The sequence below is a fragment of the Platalea leucorodia genome, assembly GCF_965183815.1.
Source record: "Platalea leucorodia genome assembly, chromosome: 9".
NCBI classification, from domain to species: Eukaryota; Metazoa; Chordata; class Aves; order Pelecaniformes; family Threskiornithidae; genus Platalea; species Platalea leucorodia.
The window spans coordinates 35,338,518-35,360,189 of NC_138831.1; the positions used below are offsets into that span (position 1 = coordinate 35,338,518).

General features: G+C 38.5%; 1 protein-coding gene across 1 annotated transcript in view; it reads right to left on the reverse strand.

Annotated features, from left to right (window-relative positions):
* Positions 1-1,871: 1,871 nt before the first annotated feature.
* Positions 1,872-21,672, reverse strand: part of CHRFAM7A (CHRNA7 (exons 5-10) and FAM7A (exons A-E) fusion) — a gene marked incomplete at both ends in the record, with an annotated part of 42,743 nt that continues 22,942 nt past the window's right edge. The window contains 8 exons of the mRNA XM_082321682.1: positions 1,872-2,390; positions 4,452-4,561; positions 5,230-5,316; positions 6,627-6,821; positions 7,207-7,374; positions 8,589-8,668; positions 14,177-14,286; positions 20,070-20,114. Of these exons, the coding sequence (XP_082177808.1) occupies positions 1,872-2,390; positions 4,452-4,561; positions 5,230-5,316; positions 6,627-6,821; positions 7,207-7,374; positions 8,589-8,668; positions 14,177-14,286; positions 20,070-20,114 (1,314 nt within the window). The remainder of the gene's footprint in view (positions 2,391-4,451; positions 4,562-5,229; positions 5,317-6,626; positions 6,822-7,206; positions 7,375-8,588; positions 8,669-14,176; positions 14,287-20,069; positions 20,115-21,672) is intronic.

The window sequence follows — 21,672 nt, forward strand, 5'->3', positions numbered from 1 at the left end:
TTTGCAGTGTGATATTCTGAATGAACCTTCAGGGAGACAGAATTCACAAACAGAAATATCCTGCCTTCCTTTCACTCCTCCTGCCCTTTTCTCTACCATGAAGGCGCTTGGTGTTCACTCAGGTGATGGACTGTACCTGTGGTGACTCTGGGCTTGGTTTACAAGAAATTTGATTCTCCTGCTTTCAGGGGAGCAGACTCTGAAAAGGAAATTGTTACCTAGGGAGAATAAGCATTTCAGTCACTTTATTTTAATCCAGCTTAAGAGATAAACTGAGGCCTTGAGTTTATTTCACAGCAAAAACATGGTAAAACAACAGGCCTCCATTTGTGTCTCTGAAGACCTCAGCCAAAAAGTCGGGATTCTGTAGGATAAAGCAAGCAGTCAATGCTAAAGTAATTCTCCCCCACATCTTTTACCACTTATATCACTGGTCAGGAATACTGTTGTGCCAGCAAGAGACTAATTCTCAGCTGTTTTGTACACACAATGATTCATGTCCTGGTATTCTTAGCTCAGCCCTTTTCATTAAGACATTGAAGTCACATGAAAACTAAGCGTATTTTGATGGGAGAATTTCAGAATCAGAAATAACATGAAGTGATGAACTATAAGTTTTGCCTTTGAAAATGTCTCTCTAGAGTTAAGAGAATTTGTATTTAAGTTTTAACCTTTCCTTGGACATATATGCAATGTGGATATATAAATATGTATTTATACAGTTCATAGTTTATATCAGACCCAAGAAAGCTTTATTATTCATTAGTGCTCTTCGGATGATAAACTGAGCAGAAAAGGTGCAGTTTTCTTGTAAAGACATGTTACGGTGACTCAACAGGAGGAGGTCTATAAAAGGCTAAGCATACAACAGATCAAACATTTAATTTTTAAATTAAAACCTTGATCTCAGGATTTAATGGCTTCTTTTTGCTTTAGATTCTTCATTTATGCTTAAGCCTGTACAAGATACTGTGTTACTTTTTCCACATTGGAATCCGGTTAACAGTAAAGAGAGAAGTGTGTGTATTTTTTTTTTTTTTAAACAAGTGAGGATAAAGGCATCATAAATCCTTCATTATCTTTTTGATAGTTAAAAAGGTCATCAGTTGAAAGAATGCCTTTCTGGGGAGAAGGAAGAAGTAGTAAACACTGCAAAAATTACTGTGAAGCCTGTTTAAGAATTCAGGCCAGATTTCTAGGTCAAATCCAGAAAGATATAGAAGGACAAGTTATGTGGTGTATCATCTTAACTTTCAGGTTTCTGGTGTCTCAGACAAATTCAGAATCCTGTAAACTCACATATGCTCTATGTAAAATGCATGAGGGAGTTATGAGCGAGCTGGAGAGCTACATACCACACAACTCAGTAAGAAGGTGTAACTGAAAAGCAACCTGTTTCTCCCTTTTCTCTCTGCTGTTTGAACTTCCATCTATTTGGATTTAATCCTCTCCAAAACGTAAGTGTTTATGATCACTCATTCAGGTAGTTAAGATGGACTACCTTCTATCTTTTATAACAAAGTCTGGAAGAAGTGACATTTCTGGCATTGCCTGTTATTTTGTAATAGCCAGTTCAAAAATGTGCAAGAGACGGTGGTGCAATACCCTGTCATTCTGAAGGGACTCGCTGCCACTTCGCATCTCCCACAGAAGAGCGCTCAGAGGAGCTGCGCACAGGCAGCCCAGGGAGAAATCCTTGGCTGCCCTTCTGAAATGGTGCCACTCTTCCGACAGGAATTCAGGACCAGAGAGGGGGGCAAAAGAAAGCGGACAATGAGAAGCAGTACACTCATTAAAAACAAGCAATCAAACAAAACCACACTCTTATTTGCTACATATCATACTTCAGGGAATCAGATTGTAGTTAGGAATTAAGCAAAATCTTTAGACACAGCCTCTACAAAGTTTGGTGCTGACATTAAAATACCAATTGTACAAATGATTGTGAAGACTGAAAAAGCCATCAAGCAGAGCCGATCCACTACAGAGGCTGCAAACTTCCATTCATTGCAAATGGCTTCTTCTTCATCCTGGTCTCTGAATCGGTTTGCAATGTACCTGACCTCTTCCAAGATCTTAGCCAAATCTGGGTCACCCTCAGAGGGGTGGCCACTGTGCAGCAGATTTTCTTCGTCTGTTGGTGAGCAGGTCATCCTCCCACAGATCACCCCTGAATCAGTGGTAGGTGTGCAGTGAACCCCTTCCAGCCCCCTAAACCCAATGTATAGCATATTCCCATTACTGGATTGCTGTCCACTCACAGTGTTCATCTCCACACTTGATAGGCTACATCGACGCTGTTTATGTTGACAAGCAGGACGCACTTTATCTTCCCCTGGTCTTTTCATCCTCAGAAACCAAGCACACCAGTTGAGAAGGATGATTCTTGTCTGAAAGAAAATTTTTGAGAATAAGCATCTCTTCACACAGCCACTGTCTTTGGGTGCTATTGGTATTTTTGCAGCCTGGGTGACTGACTGGTCCATGGTCTCTGCTTAGTCTGCACAGGAGTTCTAGAAAATGGTGCCACAATTTTCCAGCTGATTAATTTGCCAATCACTGAGGCTGCTTTCTTATTCTAGCAGTGCTGTTGATTGCCTCGGGCTGACTATCACTATTGGGAGTTCCCCCTCCTCTGATGGGAGTCTCTGTAGTGTTGATTTTTCCTTACACTTGAACAGTGATATGGCAGCCTTTTCCACCATTACTAGAAAGCATGAATTAAAGAAAAAAACAACACCACACTTACTGAAGAAGGGTCACTTTTTAATAGTCTTAATAGCGCTGCTTTAGATTGTAGTCAATAAGTTACAATTCTTTCACTTATATTTGTGCTCTAATATTAAATTCACATGATATTACTGTTTGGAGGGGGCTGCTGAAACAGGTGCTATACTGGACTGGACCACCAAGCTTTACAATGTTATGGCTCTGTTCTCACGTTGCTTTCATGGCAGTTGATTGAAGATTTTAGAAAACAGATCTGGATATAGCATGGAGAAAAAAATGGAAAAATTACTTTGATTTAAAAAAAAAAACTTTGCAAATTTAATCAGTGTGGATCATTTTATTGTTTCCCACATTGCCTTAATCCAGCCTTACAGAAAGTGCAGGCAAGCCAGAGACTGTTCCAGTTCAGATACAAGCTTCTGTAATTTATTTCAATCAGATTTTAAGAGCTCATTTCAGTGTTTCTTTTCCAGAGCACTAATGAAATATTATTGTCTCCTATAATACGCAAATCTTGCACTGTAATTAATATTAGATTTGGTCCATTTATTCTGACTGTGGATTGCCACTCAGAGTAGATATTATATCTAGGCAAACATCCCAACCAGAGATGCCCTGTTACTTACAAGCTTTACCAAGTAGGATAATACTCCATTAACTGAGGGCCTGATCCAAAATCCACCAGTATCCAAATAATGTTTAATGCACTTCAGCTTCTCAACGCTAAAGCTCACTCCTCAACCTCAAGTACTCTGTTTTCTGAGGATGCTGGGCTCAGTACTAAACATTTGTCCCCTTTAGGTCATCAAACGTGTTGAAGATGTATACCTTTTATTCTCTTCATTGAAATTTATTTTAAAGTCACTACCCCAGAACAGGCCAGGGAATATCTCATTATCTCTTGTCCACAGGGCACTGCTGTATGCATGTTCTTTTTGGCTAGTAAGGGTAATAATAACTCATTGTTCTAGAGACAAAAAGAGAGAAAGGGCTTTCCATCATCAGTAATGCCTGATGCTGCCATGAGCTGGGTGAAGTCAGGAGAAGTGGACAGTTAGCTGATTGATGATACTCATCAATATTTAGTAATCCAATAGCAGTGTAATGTTCTCTGTAAAAAACCACCACTCATAGAAAAAAGACTTTAATTTTTCTTTGCACTTTACAGATGTTCTCAACCAGAGATGTAAAGATGAGGATTTTCAGAGCAAGTTTCACTTCCACTTTAACAGCCATCTTTAACAAGTGCTTTTTAGGCTATTGATGTTTCTGTCTGCACAGCAGCTAAATATGTAGCAGCTGCACAGTTGGACCTTGAGGCTAGTGTATTTCATGCATTTATAATCTCCATCAGCCCCTTACTCTTTCCTTCTACCTGTTTCACTTCTGACATCTGCAGCTTATTTGAAAATCACCTTCATTTATACATCTAGGTTTTAGCAAAATCCTGAGGTGCTTCTAGCTGTTGTGAAGGAGATTCTGAATATAGAAACAAGTTGAGGTATGGTCATTCTCTCTCTCTGACACACCCTCTAAGAAGCCAACCACACGAAAGGTATCTGGACATCTCATTTCTGGTGAAACTACTTTTCAAAACAAAACATTTAGGAAGGATTTAGATGTTTTTAACAGTAAGAAGTAAACATGGGTCACTAGCTACTCTATCACATTCCTGATCTGGACATTTATGCAGTGCATAATGAATAAAAATCAAACCTTACCCATTTAGGCATTTTCCCCCCATCTGGATCATGATGATGGTATTGTAGAACAATAACAGTGACAACAACAGAAAGACCAACAATAATCATAGTGCTGGCAAAATACTGAGCTGCAAAATAAACAGATAATTACAGCAGTATACTTCGGCTGATATTGCTTTGTAGCTACTATAAGAGGTGTTTATATACATGCATACATAGTGTTAAGTTCTTTTTCTAGTGTAGTGATACATGTGCTACGTTAGGTACTTGTGAAAGATTTCTCAAAAGCAGAAGGAGCAGCCGTTATTTTGAGAGGGTAGCCAGCCTTTAGTAATTGTCTTTGTGGAACTGAGCACCTGCCTTTTCTAAGCAACCCTGAAAAAAATTGTCCTCTAATTTTCTTTCACCAGTATTGTAGAAACTAGCTAGTACTTCTTTTGAAAAGTTTCTCTTTCTGTTTGAGCAATTACAATGGGAAGCTTTAGCTCTGTTTACCTCTGTATTCCTAATGTCTGGCCAGTTGTGTCGAAAGTGCAACTTCTTCCATGGAAAACTGACTCTCTTATGCTTTCCTAAAATACACACAGGTTCTCTATTTCGTTCAGAGCAGAGAGCACGGAAGTTGTGTAGGGGATCGCACCCATTAGAGCCTCTCATTAACTGGCAACATTTTTCTAATTCAATTGCAGTAGGCCATTGTACGGGTGGTAATTTGCCTTACTGCTGGCCTTCATGCAAAGTCACTGCACCTCATTTGACAAAAAATAAAAGTGAATAAAAGCGGTAGTTAGCTTACCGATTAAGGGCACAGAATCAGATGTTGCTGGCATAATTTCAGCCACAAGTAACATGAAGACAGTGAGAGACAATAAAACTGTTATACCTGAAAGATAAATATGAAGTATGAAATTAGATCAGTAGCTTGTAATTACAAAGCAGAAGCAGAAAATTAATCTGAAGGAGGGCTCTTTGCAAGATGCATTCCCAGTTACCCTCGCACCAGCACATTAGTGGTACTCCTGTCCTTTCTTGTACTACCTCAAGCTCAGGGTAGCAGTGCTGCCAAACTAGTACCAATGCTTGCACAGATGTATATATTTTTAGATCTTTGTAGCTGTTCAGCTTTTGCTAATTAGCTGAGGTAAATCAAAGTAATTCTTGCTGCTTGTTTGCTTTAGAAACATGGTGTGATTTTGAGAATTTGAGCATATGACACTTGATTAATTGGTGTGGAAGCTACAGGTGGTGTAATGCATAATATTCCTGAAAAACAGATTTGCTTGGACAGACTTTGATATCTTTTGATATTAGCCACTGGGTTCTGCGTGTGGCTATGCCTAAGCAGTCTTGACTATTGATTTTTGGAGTTTGACTTCTGTTGCTCAGTGATGAGTTCCCATCTTTCTGGAACAAGGCTTAGCTCTTTTCTCAGGACGAGTCTTACACAATAAGGAGTCATTGTCAGGTGGAAAAGGATTTAGGAACAAAGAATTTATCTTAAAATATGGGAAGGGACTTCCTGATTAGGGAGGCCACTACTGAATTAAACCATGTTCTGGAGAAATGTCAGTTTTGTTTCTACCTTTTAACAACTATGTGCACTTAGTAGAAGCCAGTGCATTTGCAGTTTTGTATGGGGAAAAAAGTTTCATTACATATTTAACCTCCATCTTAAGGATCAAGTACTTAAAGTTACCAGATTTGTTTCACAAACTAATACTTTAGTTAAAATTCGCTATAAAAGCTACAATAGTAGCAGTTAGAATCAATCTTTCTGAGAAGGCACCTTAGGCTCTTAATACAACTCACTAGTAAAAGGAAATATTAAGAATTCCATGTTAAAGTGTTCAAAGGCATATTTGTAAACTTAAGCTTTATTCAATGAATGTGGGATTTTTCTTCAGCAAATAAACATCAAAAAATAAACCCCTGCTTCTTAAGGAAGGTAGTCAGGAATTGTCATGTTTCTGCTTGGTTGGCTGGAATTTCTCCATTTCACAACTTCAGTGTACCCTAAGCTGCGAGCAAGGGTTAAACATCACCCAGCTTCAGCATCAAACAGTAAAAATAGCTCATGAGCCAGAACAGGGCACACAAGCTATTCCTCCTTGCCTACTAAGACTGTTTAAAAAACTTTTAAAAGGACAACTTCTTTGGTTTGGTCATATTTACAATATCCTATTAAGGATTTACCTAGTGAGATCTTTTCTCCCGAGTCTGCTGGAAGCAGAAAAACTAACAAAGCAAGTGCCGATATCAGTACACAAGGAATAAGAAGATTGAGTCCGTAATAGAGAGTCCTACGTCTCATAGTTACTGTGAATGTTACATCAGGGTAGGGTTCTTTACAACATTCATAAAAACTCTCAGTTCTCTTCCCAGGAATTCCTGTGTAGGAGGGAAAAGGAAGAAAACCAGAAATTAATGTGAATAAACTGTATATTATGTAGTGATTATTTTAAAAAAGGATAAATATAGCTTTCTAAGTTTTACTATAGGTAAAACTACTTCTTGAAGCTTAATTCCCAATTAAGTCATTTTTATCAGATAATAAAGGAAAATCAGATAAAAGGTACTTACTGAATTCAAGCAGCAATTTTGTCACCTACTTTTTAATGTTGATTTACATCTGACATCTGTTCTCAGAGTTTCAAATGCTACTAGCTAGGTCATTTATTCATTTAATTTGTCTTCATTTCCCAATCATTGTTTCATCCATTTCAGCAGCGGAGACAAGGCTGCAAGTTCATGGTGTAAGAAATCACGAGCTTACCTACTAAATCCCACTCTCCATTTGAAATGTAGCCAGATATATCTGCTTCTTGCATTTGTAAGTCCAAGGACCAGCCTCCGTAAGTCCAGGATCCAAACTTCAGGTTACACTTCTGAACGTCAAATGGAAACCAGCGCACATCTATGTAGCATGAGCTTTTAAATATGCCTAGATTGGATTTTAAACAAGAATGCTTAATTTAAATGCTTGTTCCACATAATTTCACGTACGTTTTGTAACCAGACCTTGTTCTACATTGTGCCCTCTTTTTTTTTACTTGTAAAGCATAATTAATCTCAGTTGTGTCTTGACAGGTAAATAGCAGAAGTCAGTCAGAAAAGGGAAAGAACTGCACCATTAATGTATTGATGTTATAAACTATTTTTTGAACTACATTTCCATTTTGGCACATAGTGGGAGAAGGTTTAGAGAAGAGCTTAGGTTTCTAGATACTGTATTTCAGAAAGAAATGAAGCAGAATATGCAATCTGTTTCTCCTATTTCTTTTACTGAATAAAATAAGAAAACCTGAAAGATTATTTGCTGTCTTATTAGATTTACATGATCTTGATTTATTCGGGAAAGCTAGCTTTTTATTTTTTACCTGTTGAGTCAAGCTCTGTCTTTTAGCAGCTTTCAGAATTGAATTGAAACCTCCCTGCCAAATGGAACATCTTAAATCAAAAGAACATCAGGAAAACCCCTAAAATCCTCTGGGGATCTTAGATGGAAAAAATAATTTGTCTGGAAAGCACTTGGCTCTGTTGCTGTAGTTTCTAAAATTCAGATTCTAGGAAGAGTTAATTCTAAGAATTATGCTAATTGAGTTTGGGAATAGAAACAGTACTCTACTGCTATACATCCAGAGTCAGGGATATATTTCTGATATCAAATAAATATCAAACACAGACTACTTTCCTTTCAGACTAAAAATCGTTTTAAGGAAGCATCCAGGGAATCATTTCAAATAGAAGATACATCCAAGATGTTACTAAGCATCTTATTGTGAAGTTAGCGTATTAATAGAAGAAACATCTAAATTAATGAAATACATTTTTATTAAGAGGCATTACCATGGCTTTAATAAGCAATATTTTTTTTATATTAAGGGCTTTTATTTTTTTATTTTCTTTTGTACTTCCACACTTCTGAAATAGTGCATTATGACAGAAGAATTTACATAATTGCAAGAAAAAATGTATCTTGTATAGTAGCTTTCATACAAAAGTGTTAACCATGTAATTTATGATGCATCTAGGCTTAAATCTATCAGATGATGCTAGCTAGATAAATAAAATACCAGAGAATTGATGTCAAATTTGAAAACACACTATACATAAGTAGTCTGAGTTATCAAAATTTATGACATGAAAACAGCCTACCTGGTGGCAGATATTGGCAATGTCCTGAAGAATTGACTAAAACATTAGTGTGAAATGTAGCATCAAATCTTTCATCAGCGCTAGAACAGGGAAGAAACAAAATGGGTTATATGCTCTTTGACTGGCTGAAGAATATTTGAGACAAATCTGTTCTTCACAAAAGGATTATTTCTCCCCACAAACTTGACAGCTTTTTTCCTGTCACCAGTTTTCTGTGGCTTCAGAGGAACTGGCCTGATACTATTGGATTTGTTCCTGATTAACAACTGTAAGTGAAGGTGAGCCACCTCATTCTCACTGCTCACCTATTCCACTACATTCATTATGGTGCCTTGGATCTATTGATTTCCATTTGGAAAGTAAGCACTTTTAAAAAACTTCTCAAGCAACTGTACAGGGAAGTCTGTTCTCTTGCTGTCTACATTGACAGCAGCTAATGAATACTGAGGAGATGGATACCCCAGTGTGTCATCCTACCCCTTTGCATGGGTGAACGTTATTACTACATGTCATACATAAGACTGTTAAATGCAGCTCCAGCCTTCACTATCTACTTCAGAACCCACAAACTGGGTTCAGCAAAAAAAAGAAACCCTATTAGAGGTGTCAGTGTAGTGGTGCTGGCCAGGACTGCCCTGGTGTGCTGTTCTTACAAGTCTCTAGAAAACAATCGTAATATCACGTGGAGAGTGCTTCAAATGATGAATTGGCAGCTACTGCCAAGAAGTATCTCAACTACATCTGACACTATGACCCAGGAATTTACTAGGCATTAAAATTTTAAGAACTTCTACATGGGAAACAGCCTATTTTCAAATATTTAGATGATGAAATAAAGACTCTTTCCTATGAAAAGTTTAGTAAGTTTGCTGATTTAAATCACTCTATGAAAGATGTTTAGATTACTTAGCATTGCAATGGATGTATACTCATATAATATTGTGCCCTATTTCACAGTTCCCATTTACTACTGCAGGTTTTTGCGGTAAGGTATTACAGATTCTGATCTATACATTTTTTAAAGTTCAGGACCTGGGTATTCAAGGAATTGTCACAGTTATTGAAATTGGTGCCTAGATTAAATTGCACAGAACGTACTGGGAAGGTACTAGCAGTGAATGATCTTTGCATCTCAAAATTATTTCAGGAACTGCTGTGTTGAGTTCACGTCTGATGGCTGTTGGCCTTGATTACAGACATAGGCTCCTTTCTCAGGCTCTCATTTGTGCAGGGGGTAAGCAAAACGAGACATAGGCTACTGTACTTTGTTGTATTGTTTGTAGTTTCCAAACAGTCACCTTGTGGGGATGGGTTGGCACATAAGGCAAATACAGTGCCAGCTGCTCTGGGGCAGGGCAAAGGAGGTCGCACAAGCCTCAGGGTCTGGCTTCTTGCTGCAATCTGTGCATTCATTGATCTAAGAACCTGTGTTGTCTCTAGGATGATTTGAATGTGACAAGTCTCTGATGTCTGTTTGCCTATTCATGGTTTAGTATCTCATAATTTTCTAATCACCTTCTAAAGCATCATCAGAAAAATACAGTAAGACTCTGAGATGAGGAGAAAGTGAAATATTTGTAATTCTAGCAGGAAATAAAGTATAATAAATGGTATATTTTTCCAGCAGGAAAACCGTATTGAAATATTCTTTTTAAAAAAGACTTCAATATTTGATCTATTCTGATGCAAATTTTGTATCTCAGAAGCTAAAATAAAGCAGTCATTATTTTAGTCACTGTTACTTTGCATTTTATTTTCCCCTTATGTATTTGAAGAAATTACATTTTAAAAATATCTGGACTGGTCTGTGAAATATGCAGACAAGAAAAAACTAAATCCAAATAATTACTTGCCCATCTGGAGTTGCACTTTTTCCTATGGTGAGCAGAAGCCTCACAGTGTTGAAAGTCTTTGCAACTATTTAATTTGAACTCTGAAGACAAGCACAAAAGTCTAAATATTGTGTATGTAGCATGAATGGATTCCAGCACTTGGAGGGGAAAAGGCAATTCAATCCTAAGGCAGTTGAACTAATGTAGGCCGCTCTCCTTCAGCTTCACAACTCATGGCTGGATTCTCAGAGTTCGTGTTGCAGCTTCTCTTCCAGTTGGAGCACTAATTGTTCTCCCTTCTCATCTTGACTGCCTGTTTTCACGACAGTTGTAAGAAACTGGTACTGCTAAGATCTCCACTGATTGCACTGCTAAATTTGGCAGAAATGCATTCAGAGGATACTGGGGAAAGCGGCAGCAAGAAAGATCATACACAAACGCATATATTCACACAGGTGTGCACGCACACGTGTGCTTAAGTCTCGTTTCCTTAGAAAACCAGACTTCAAGTCCTGCAACACGTTTCTATATTAGACATAGACAAGTAATTGCTTTGACTTGAAATTAATAAGGGCTATATGATGAAACTCAAACAAGTAGTCAAATTTAGGATGTAAAAATATCCATGCCACACAAATTACTTGTAAAGTGGAAATTAATGACTAGAAATAAAATTCTTAGCCTCCTAGGCTATATTCTGTTCTCTTCCCCTTGAGTGGAGGGCAGTTAAGCACCAGAACATTGCTTCTAAGACCTTGCTGCTGTTTCTGGTAATTGGCAAAAATAAAATTTTCAAAAGGACACAAGTGATCAAGGAACCTAGGTTTCATTGCCATGTGACTTTGCCTTTGACACATTCTTAAAAGAATATCAAGAGGTATTCAGACTCAAATATGAAACTCTTCTCTGAAAAAGGAGCATATGTGCTTTTCTACACTGTGCTTCTAATTGTTTTTTGAAATGCAGTGCTTCAATTGGGAATGCACCAAGTAGCTAAGCCTTTGCTTGATGAGACTTTGCACTCAAATGTAATGATAGAAAACCATTTCTGCTACATTTCTTCTTCAGGGTATAACCACTTGAAAGCAGATATTGACTGCAGTACATTGAGATGACAAAGCTGTACCTAGCAGATATAATCCCACTGGGACCTATCTGGAGAATCTCAGGTTTATAAAACGGGAAAAATGAAACTGTTAAAATGAGACATAACTATCAGAATTTTTGTTATTCCATGAAGTACTGAACACTATGTGGCCATTTAGAAAATAATACCACCAGAAATGAGCACTTTTAATAAGTCTAGTAAAACCGACAAAGTGGAAGAGAGCCATACATGACACTAACACAGTCAATCCTAGAATTTGTACATAGGCCCAGATTTTCTTCCCTTGGAAAAACTACAGACGAACAGGCCTTGCTCTCTTCACAGTAGACTGGTTGTAAAATTTAATACAGCTGCCACAATGTTCTCTATACTAGGCTGCAGCAAGATGCGTAAGGACTCAAAACATAGTGAAACATGCATTCACTAAAATGAAAAATGAATGTATAGTTCATTAATTTCTTGGTAACTGCAGATGCATGTCCCTAGTGGAGTGTATAGAAATTGAAAGCATCTATCTCAAAATACCATGTCACTATAAGAGAACATCTTAACATTCCCAATCCAATTTCATACAGGAATAAGAATTTGTTCTAAATAGCTTTGCTCTTTGACTAAACTCTGAATAAGATTTTGGATTAAGTATGTGTTGGAAATAGAAACAGTGTAGAATAACTACTTCATGACTGTGCCATAGTTAACAATCCCAAGATTCAAAAACCTGTATTAACAGAAAACTAGTGTTTTCAGTTTTTCAGGTTATTAAGTTAGCCTTCTCATTCTATAATGCGCTTCAGCTACATTTAGCATGTATGTATTAGTATTACTAATTCCTAAAAAATTACCCTTTCATTTTGGATATACTTACTTAAATATTGAAGCATAAATCCTCAGACACACTGAAAGTCTCTCTCAGGTATGTGATATATGTAAAGAAGAATATTGTCATAATTCATTCTTTTGGAAACCTCTAAACTGCTGTTGTGGAGTACCAATTTTATGGCATACATAGTATGTTATTCAGCAGAAGAATAAAAATGAATGCGTGATTTGGTGGATTCTCCCAAGAATGCTGTAATTTACAGAATCAAGGTAGCTAGGAATAAATACTCAAAAGAACAAATTTGCATTGAAAAATACATTAAGCAAGATTAATGTTGCAAAAATACCTGTCCAGGTTGCATGCTGCTCCATTTTGTGTACAGAGCATTTGGAAGTTTTTTTAGGCTGGTGTATAGAGAACTGAAGCACTAATTGCCATGCTTAAACCAGAAACAAGAAGTAATCTTGACAGGCAGTTACCGTAAGTATGGTGAACTCCAGTGGAGATTGCCTCAAATCGTTTAGTATTAATTGTACCTTTGAGAGAAGCACTGCAGCATACTGTAAGCAAAGCAGTAATGTAAGCCCTAGAGAGAAGTACTAAGTGGCTGACAAATGCTGTCACTGGGTGCTGTTCTTACATCATTACAATTCAACAACACCTGTGACAGTGACACTGATCATAAAGGTGATCATCAAATGGCAAAAGAGAGGATAACTGCAGCTGACATATTGGGTACAGCTATTATCTAGGTCTTGTTGCAACAAAAAGTAGCTCCTGAAGTGGGGACGGGGAATCAGGTTGATAAACACAGCAGGGTTGTCTTCTTAGTAGACATATGGCAGAGAAACAGAGGAAAAGAGCCATCAGGAAGACAAAAGGTTCATGTCATCTGCATGGGCAAAAACATAACAGCGTACCCTGGCTATCACAAAAGAGCCAGTACAACATGTACAAAGCAGATGTAAAGTCTTTCCAGCATCTGGGGAAGAGCACACAGGCCCACAACTGCAGAAAAAGGCAAGTTGTTAAAGACCAGACAGCTCTCAGTGCTTTATCTTTTAAAACTAAATAAATTCCACAATGGCAACTACCATATAGTGGTACAGCCAAAGAATCTCTCAATGTCAGCCAAAGGTTCTGCAGTGGATTGATGGCAATCTGTCTGTCCCTGAAATAAGCCCAACTCAGAACAGATAGTTTGAAGAGGAGAGCAGCAAATACTCTAGCTATTTCTGTAGCAGGAAGAAAGAGTGACACCAAAACTGGACATGGGAAAATGCAACCATACTTACTTTTTTTTTTTACATTTACCTATCCTGCCTCTAGTGAAACCCAAACTAAAACTAGACAAGCAGTCAAAAGTCAGATTTTAATTCACCGGTAAACATTTAGATCAAACAAATGATTTAAGAGGAAATTATCACTACCTGTGCCATTAAACACAGTTAGAAAAGTTTAGTTTTCTAATCATCTCACAAAACCTAACTAGAATTGGTGGTAGGGAGGATGTCGTTGTTTACGAAGTATTTTCAAATATGACCTTCTCTTGTGTAAACAAGAGACTGGTAATTTTCCAGTATTGCAAAAACCTACAAAGTTTTGGAAAAGTATTTCAAAATCTAGGCATTTTGATGACATGATTATGCCATTTGCCTTGCCTTATCTTTGCAATTGGACAGGGTGCTAGATAATCTCATCTAGGCCCCCTTTCCCAGAAAAGGTTGGACCAGTTGATCTTTCGAGGTCCCTTCCAACCTGGGCTATTCTGTGATTCTATAATTCTATGATCTTCTCTCCTTCCCCACATGAAAAAAAGTGTGTCTACCTGTTATAGAGAAGAATATCTGGCTTCCAAATCAGTCCATCAGGAAAACGGACATTCTTGACTCCTGGGTATTCAGACACGTTCCACTGTAGATAATGATCTGTCCAGTACTAAGACATACACACAAAAAGTAAGTTAGGTCATCTCATACACTGGTTTACTGTCGTTCTCTAGGGACTGGATAGCCTGAAACAATAGGTGTTCTCTTGTTAAAGAGATACTATTTAGCTTCAGGCAGTGAAATGTTTGGAAAGGGTGAATTAGGCCACCTAGAGCTCAATGGAGAGCATAAAAATCTCATTTTCAATTCACGCTGCAGTGCACATAACAGCCTATAAAAGAAGATTTGGGGTGCTTGTGTTTTATTGTTCATGCTGTCTCAGGTGCCAATTTGGGATAGAACGAATTTTCTTCTACAATTCATACATTATCTTCAATTATGTTTATCTTCATAGACAACTTTGTTTTCTGTTGTTGGAAATTCTCAGGTTGTAATAACTTGATTATAGACCTGAGGTAGACCAGCCGTCAGTCACTGCTGACAGGGAAAACAACTGAAATGGCGGAACGGTTAATACTAGCACAGAAGGTCTTAGCAGCTCCTGTGGCCTGAAGTTAGGCAGCCTCGGGGGCAGATGCTCAGCAGCACCGCACTGTCCCACAAGCTTCCTTCCTGGCTGGCACTTAGTGCACTGGAGGCATCCACCCTGGGGACTACCCACGCTCCTTTCAACTCGTCCTTGACTGCCAGTATAGGCAGGGAGTCTGTCACAGTCAAACCAACAGGGGTTTGGGCTGCGTTTAGCATTGCTAAATCCCAGATACTGTCATTGAAACATATGGTTGTGCAGAGTCATAAACAAAAGCACTGCCCCAAACTGCAGGCAGCTGAGTACCGTGGCAGCTCCAGCAAGCTGGTTACCTCCCGGTCTCCTGAGAAACACTAGCATGAGCTACTGTATTTTCCTGAAACTGAGGCTGCACTTCACCCCTTACTAAGCAGATGACTTGTTGGGGTACAAGGGTGGTTACTGTTGTGTGCAAAAGGTATAAATAAGAAATAAAGTTTATTTTGTTTCACAAAAATTATTTTTTCTTATAATTTCTATGCTTCATTATATTGTGCCTCTCTCTATCCCCAAATTATGTTATTTACCTCAGTTTCACATAGCTGTAGGCATCATATAACTTAAGAGTGAAAACTCCTCCAGATTTACAGTGCTGTTGCAATGCCAGATGTTAGTCTCTTAAATGTAAACTTTGAAATGGGTGAGTAAATGTACGATAGTTATCCCTTCCACAATCTAGTGGCTCTTGTCAAAATCTTTGACAGACATTAAGGTCAGAAAAAATCTCCAATGGGTATTATTCTGGATGAGGGGATTGGGTGCACCCTCAGGAAGTTTGCAGATGACACCAAGTTGGGTGGAAGTGTTGATCTGCTGGAGGGTAGGAAGGCCCTACAGAGGGACCTGGACAGGCTGGATCGTTGGGCCGAGGCCAACTGTATGAGGTTCAACAAGGCTCAGTGCCGGGTCCTGCACTTGGGTCACAACAACCCCATGCAACGCTACAGGCTGGGGGAGGAGTGGCTGGAGAGCTGCCTGGCGGAAAAGGACCTGGGGGTGTTGGTCGACAGCCGCCTGAACATGAGCCAGCAGTGTGCCCAGGTGGCCAAGAAGGCCAATGGCATCCTGGCTTGGATCAGGAATAGTGTGGCCAGCAGGACCAGGGAGGTGATAGTGCCCCTGTACTCGCACCTCGAGTACTGTGTTCAGTTTTGGGCCCCTCACTACAAGAAGGACATCGAGGTGCTGGAGCGTGTCCAGAGAAGGGCAACGAAGCTGGTGAAGGGCCTAGAGCACACAAGTCTTATGGGGAGCGGCTGAGGGAGCTGGGGTTGTTTAGTTTGGAGAAGAGGAGGCTGAGGGGAGACCTTATTGCTCTCTCCAGCTACCTGAAAGGAGGTTGTAGCAAGGTGGGGGTCGGTCTCTTCTCCCTAGTAACAAGCAATAGGACAAGAGGAAACGGCCTCAAGCTGCGCCAGGGCAGGTTTAGGTTGGGTATTAGGAAAAAATTCTTCACTGAAAGGGCGGTCAGGCATTGGAACAGGCTGCCCAGGGAAGTGGTTGAGTCTCCATCCCTGGAGGTATTTAAAAGACAGGTGGATGTGGTGCTTGAGGACATGGTTTAGTGGTGGACTTGGCAGTGATAGGTTAACGGTTGGACTCGGTGATCTTAAGGGTGTTTTCCAACCTTAATGATTCTATGATTCTATGATTGTGGAGGTAATGTCATTGATCATTCTCATAGGGTATTCACATCAAATTGTTGTACATTCCTTGCATTACTGTCACAGGCAAGTTTCAGTTTGATACACCAAACAAGTCCCCAGTTAGCCTCGTGCTGCAAGTATTCAAATTCATTCTTGTACCTCTAGAACAGTGTTTGTAAGTGACTGTTTTGCTGCATGCAACACATCTAATAGCATTCATCACACATCTTTTGTAAAGCTTTTACTATGCAATTTCTTGGCCTGTGCTTCCATATTTATCTAATTCATTTTTTACTATGAATTTGTAGCGCCTTGTCACCTGGACAAATGATCTGAGTTGTGCATTGCTTTTTCCTTTTGCTTTACAGGCAATAGTTTTTTACAGAAATCTTAAATCAGAATATCTGATTGGCTCTGTTCATAGCTTTTTCTTTTCACTGCCTGCTCCATTCACGGTTCTCTAATTAAACTATGTGTATTGCTCACGCTTACCTTGACCAACTGCTTCTCTTTTTTTTTTTTTTTTTTTTTTTTTGAAATTTTACATCCATTTTCACAGTAAATTGTATTACATTAATTTCCCGATAGACAAATGTCACTGTAATTTTTACCACTTCATCTTTTTGGAATGTAGACATACTGAGATCCTCATGATACCTCTATTTTTCACAAAGCCCAGCAATGTAAACAAATACAGTGTGTGATTTTGAGGCGTTTAAACCTGTGGGCTCTTGTTGGCTTTAGGCAACTCATTTTCAGGAGTTGACAGAACAGGTCACAGATTTCTGAGTAGCAGCTGCAGGGCTGGGGCTGGCAGGCCATGGGCAGCTGCGGCAAAGCTCGCTGTCTACCAGCTTGGTTGTGCGCAGCAGGCTCTCCTGTTCAGTTCTATCTGTATTGCATTGCAATAATTTATATCAATATATCCAATGATTTCTTATTCTAACTTCTTTTAAGAGTTATCATGGCCAAACGATGTAGCATAGGGTGATGCTGAATGATGTAAAGACAGTCAAAGGGTGATAGAAAACTTCATATTAAAGTCTGTATTAGAGATAACGTTAAGCAGATTGTACAGTTGCTCTGTTAAGCCATGTGTACAAAGTGCTTACCCAACCAGCTGGACACGAGCTGCCTCATTTTGTTTTAACTTTAGAGCTACAATCTCCACTGTAGCTGAAGTACGTTTGATGCAGATTAAAATAGTAAACAGCTCAGGGTACTTGGGTAAGTATTAATCTGTGTGACTAGGCAAGGCTCCTGCTGTAACTTAGATCAAGTTTAAGATTTTGATACTGAACAGTATTGCCATGGAGATAGTGGTCAGCATCAGAGAGTCTGCATGTATAAATACTAGATTTATATTCCCCTTTCTCCCAGATTAGTTTTTGTATTTAATTATTTCTGTGATGATTAAATAAAATATATTTAAGATACATCTCTGATTATACACACATATATATCGAAAAAAGGAGTGGAGAGGGAAATTCAGGGAAAAACTTACTCCAGACCATAAATAATAAACATAATAAAATGACATATGTTTGCCTTAAGCATGCTTTGAATCTGTCTAGTATACCATTAATAGACAGTTAATATGCAAACACATTTCTTTTTTTTTTTTAATGTGTACACAGGCCATGAAGAATGGCTACATTTTTTGTAGCAATCAAGTGATCTGCTCATTGCAGTCTTAACATGCTGCACATACAGTATGTGCTAAGGTGAATAAATCAAAAGAAATACAGAATATATAAAAGAATCAGGGATTTCCTTAGGGGGAAAAGAAAAACCAATCTCAAAAAGGCTAAGGATGCTGTGGGATAAAAGAGAAGGAAAATAAGTGATAGCTTCTTGAGTGTGAATTGTCATCTGTTTTCCTGGTAAGAAATCATAGCAACTGTTGTCATTGTAGCTCAAAGCCAAAAACATATTATATTTGACAGTTTTAATCTTACTGTACAACAAGCCTGTAAAATAACATGAGCTGCATGCTTCTTCCATGTCAGCTTTTCTTTGTGAATAAATGGAACAGCCATGCTATCCTTTGTAGGACAACAAAATAGTCTTTCATTTGTTTCTTAAGGCCTACCACAGTGCAAGAGAGGTGCTCTATAGAAAATGTTACAATAAAAGAAAAAAAGAATACATTTAAACTGAATGAGCTAGTTAAAGAAACTGAAAGGTGTAAAGTTTCTGTGGAAGCAGCATCCTTATCTTGAATAATAAAACTCTTCTGTGAACCTTTACTTAACCCAAACAGTTCAGTTTCTGTAATACAGATGGGAATTAAACTAATGGCAAATTCTCATCCTAGCTGCTATACTATGGAGAAAGCTCCCCATATCACTCCCTCTTTGTAAAGCACAAACTTATGGTAGAAATGTTTTGTGGAAGCATTAGGAGCTCACAGTAGTCAGCATGGTTAAGAAGCATCTTAGCATTAAACTAATGCAAAAAAATAACCAATCAATCAAATTAGAATAAATCTGTGCAGGCTCCTTTGCTTAGAAGCTGTTCTCTCGCTAGTTAACCTTACAGAGAGAAGAAATTCAAAATACTCCCACAAAGTTCTTGAATATTCTGTTATCTGTTCCATTTATTAAAACGTGAGTGAAACTTACTCCTGCCCAGCAAGGCCTGCCATGACTTAATGGGAGCAAAGTTCTCTGCTGTGCTATCTAGTGGTGGCAATTGTTATGGTTAAGTAATAAGAGAGGATGTGAAATTCTGTGACAACTATAGCAACTAAACATTGCAGCAAAAGGTCAAATAAAGCTACTGTTTGAAAAATGAACACCCTATGTGGGCAAAACAAACTGGGAAACCAGGAAAAAGTATACTGTTTCCAGCTGAACATTAGGAAACTGAACTGATGTTCCAATACTCATTTTAGTCACGTAACTGAGATACAGAATTTGGAGAAGGAACATAAAAAACCTCTCGTGTTCACAGTTAACTTCTGATGACAACCTATGTTTAAACAACATTTTGAACAACATGGGAACAGCACGGCCATTTTAATTAAAATCCTTTTGCAGGATCTTAAGGAGATTGACAGCAAAGCAAGTGGGATGGCAGAGACATTCCGTTAGGACAGTGGCAGCAGCTCTCGGGAGATAATGAACCTCTTTGGAACAATTTTTCCCCTGTATCAGAAGAACCATCTGGCGATTTTCAGAGTGCTGATCAGAACAGCTATTAGAGATGAATTGCATTTCTTGTATGTATCGTTCTCTTTCACAATCAAATGATTTACCACAACATAGTGGATTTGTTGAAATGGGTGAAAAGGCACTTGCACCTACAGTTCCTCTACCTGGGACTCTTAGGACACTGGTGTCTTATGACGATCAAGAATTTAGCGTGACTAAATCAACTACAATGAGTTAGTAACTTGCTTAGATGGAGTGACTCATTCTTAAAAGTTTTCAGAAATACCTGAAAAAGCATCAAGACCTAAATCTCAGCCCTACAGTTTTCCATTCAGCTTAGCTTTGTCCACTGTGTAGCAAGATATAGAACAAAAGCTTGAAAGTTTCCTAAAATTCAACCCCCCACCAGATTAAACTCAAAAGACCAGAGGGGAAAAAACCCATAGTTTGTTTCAAAACTCACCATTTGTAGCCAGATGTTTGTTGTTAATACTTGATTCTTTTCATCCTGAGAGGAAGGAGGAGAGGAAGAAGAAAAAAACAAACCACAGCTTAGTGCCACACAGTTAAAACAACACCGGTAAATATATTTGACTATTATGAAATAGCCAGTTGTGCTAAGGTATGTTTTAAAGCAAAGGGAATCATTACCTCAAACTTACTGCAACACAAGTTTTCACAGGTACTTTTTAATGTATTTCCTATTACCACAGTCAACCAAACTGTTTCCTGAGGGTATCCTTCTGCCAGACTCTTCCCTGGGGCTCCTTCTTTAATAAATCTCAAAAGTCAAAGCAGATTACAGTAGGAGTTGCCTGTTTCACCTTTGTTAGGAGCAGCCCTCTCACTAATTAACCTTAAACACCAGACATATGCAGGTAATAGAAAAAATATTGAACAAAGTGTGACTAAGCTCAGATGATCTGTGTTGAGGCCATATGGAGTAGCTTAACAGGCAAGTAGCATCACTGATATCAGTGGAACTATACAAAAAGTGTTGTATCAGCTTTACCCGAAAACTGTTGTCAGGGCAGAACATTATTATTCTGCCTGGCACAGTTCCAATTTGAAGGCCTTCCCCCTTGCCTCCTGTGACTATTTGATGTAAGTTCAGGTGACACAAAAGGGATCTTAATGCTGCAGTTAATTAGAGAGTTTAATTCTTCACTCCTCAGACAAGGGAAAACATTGGTGACCTTATTTCTGTGGAGGTACTGTATCAGTATCCACCTGGGTTGGGTGAAGCTAATGCAATATACTATGTATACTGTCAGTATTACACATTCTCCAAACTGAATGCACAATCCTTGTCCCCACACCAGTCAAAGCTTCATTTACAGTCTAAGGAAGTATCACAGCAAGTTTCAGTCACCTGTACGGCAGCAACTGTCAGAGTTGCTTGTACATCTAGACCTCTGAACTTAAATCTGTCACTGGTGAACTTAAATGTTGTTCCTAAATGCCTCAAAATAGCAAAAAAAAAAAAAAAAGTTTAATCGCATTTAATACAAAACCAAAGCTTTCTTCTTTTTTTGATAATACTCTTTACTAAGGGTAAATACTCTTTACTGTTTTGCTGTTGTTTGGTGGGCTTCTAACTGAACAAAAGTCCTGAGAGACCTTTAATTGAAGCCATTTTGGAGCAGCACAATAGTAAAAAGTTACACAGTATGTAAAATCAAATACAGTTCAAGGGACAATGGCATTCTTAAAGCAAGTGAAGCCTTTTGAGGAGCAGCATCTGTAAATGTATGCCAGTGTTACTAGGTCATGTATAATCACAACTAAATGTACAACATACAGACAAAGAAAAAGATTTTAGGTAAAGATCGGTATCGTGCATGAATGAAGTCTGCCCTCAAATGCACATTCCTACCTTCCTTTAAAATGAAAAGTAAAATAAAAAATATAAAGAAGCACAGACCACAGCTAGTGATTCAGCACTTTTCCTCTCTATTTTCTGCTTCATCACCTCCATGAACCTTACTTTTTCAGAAGTATCATCTCAAGTGAACAACTCATTTAAATGGCATCCTGGGGAAACAGGTCTCTAACCCTTTGGTTTC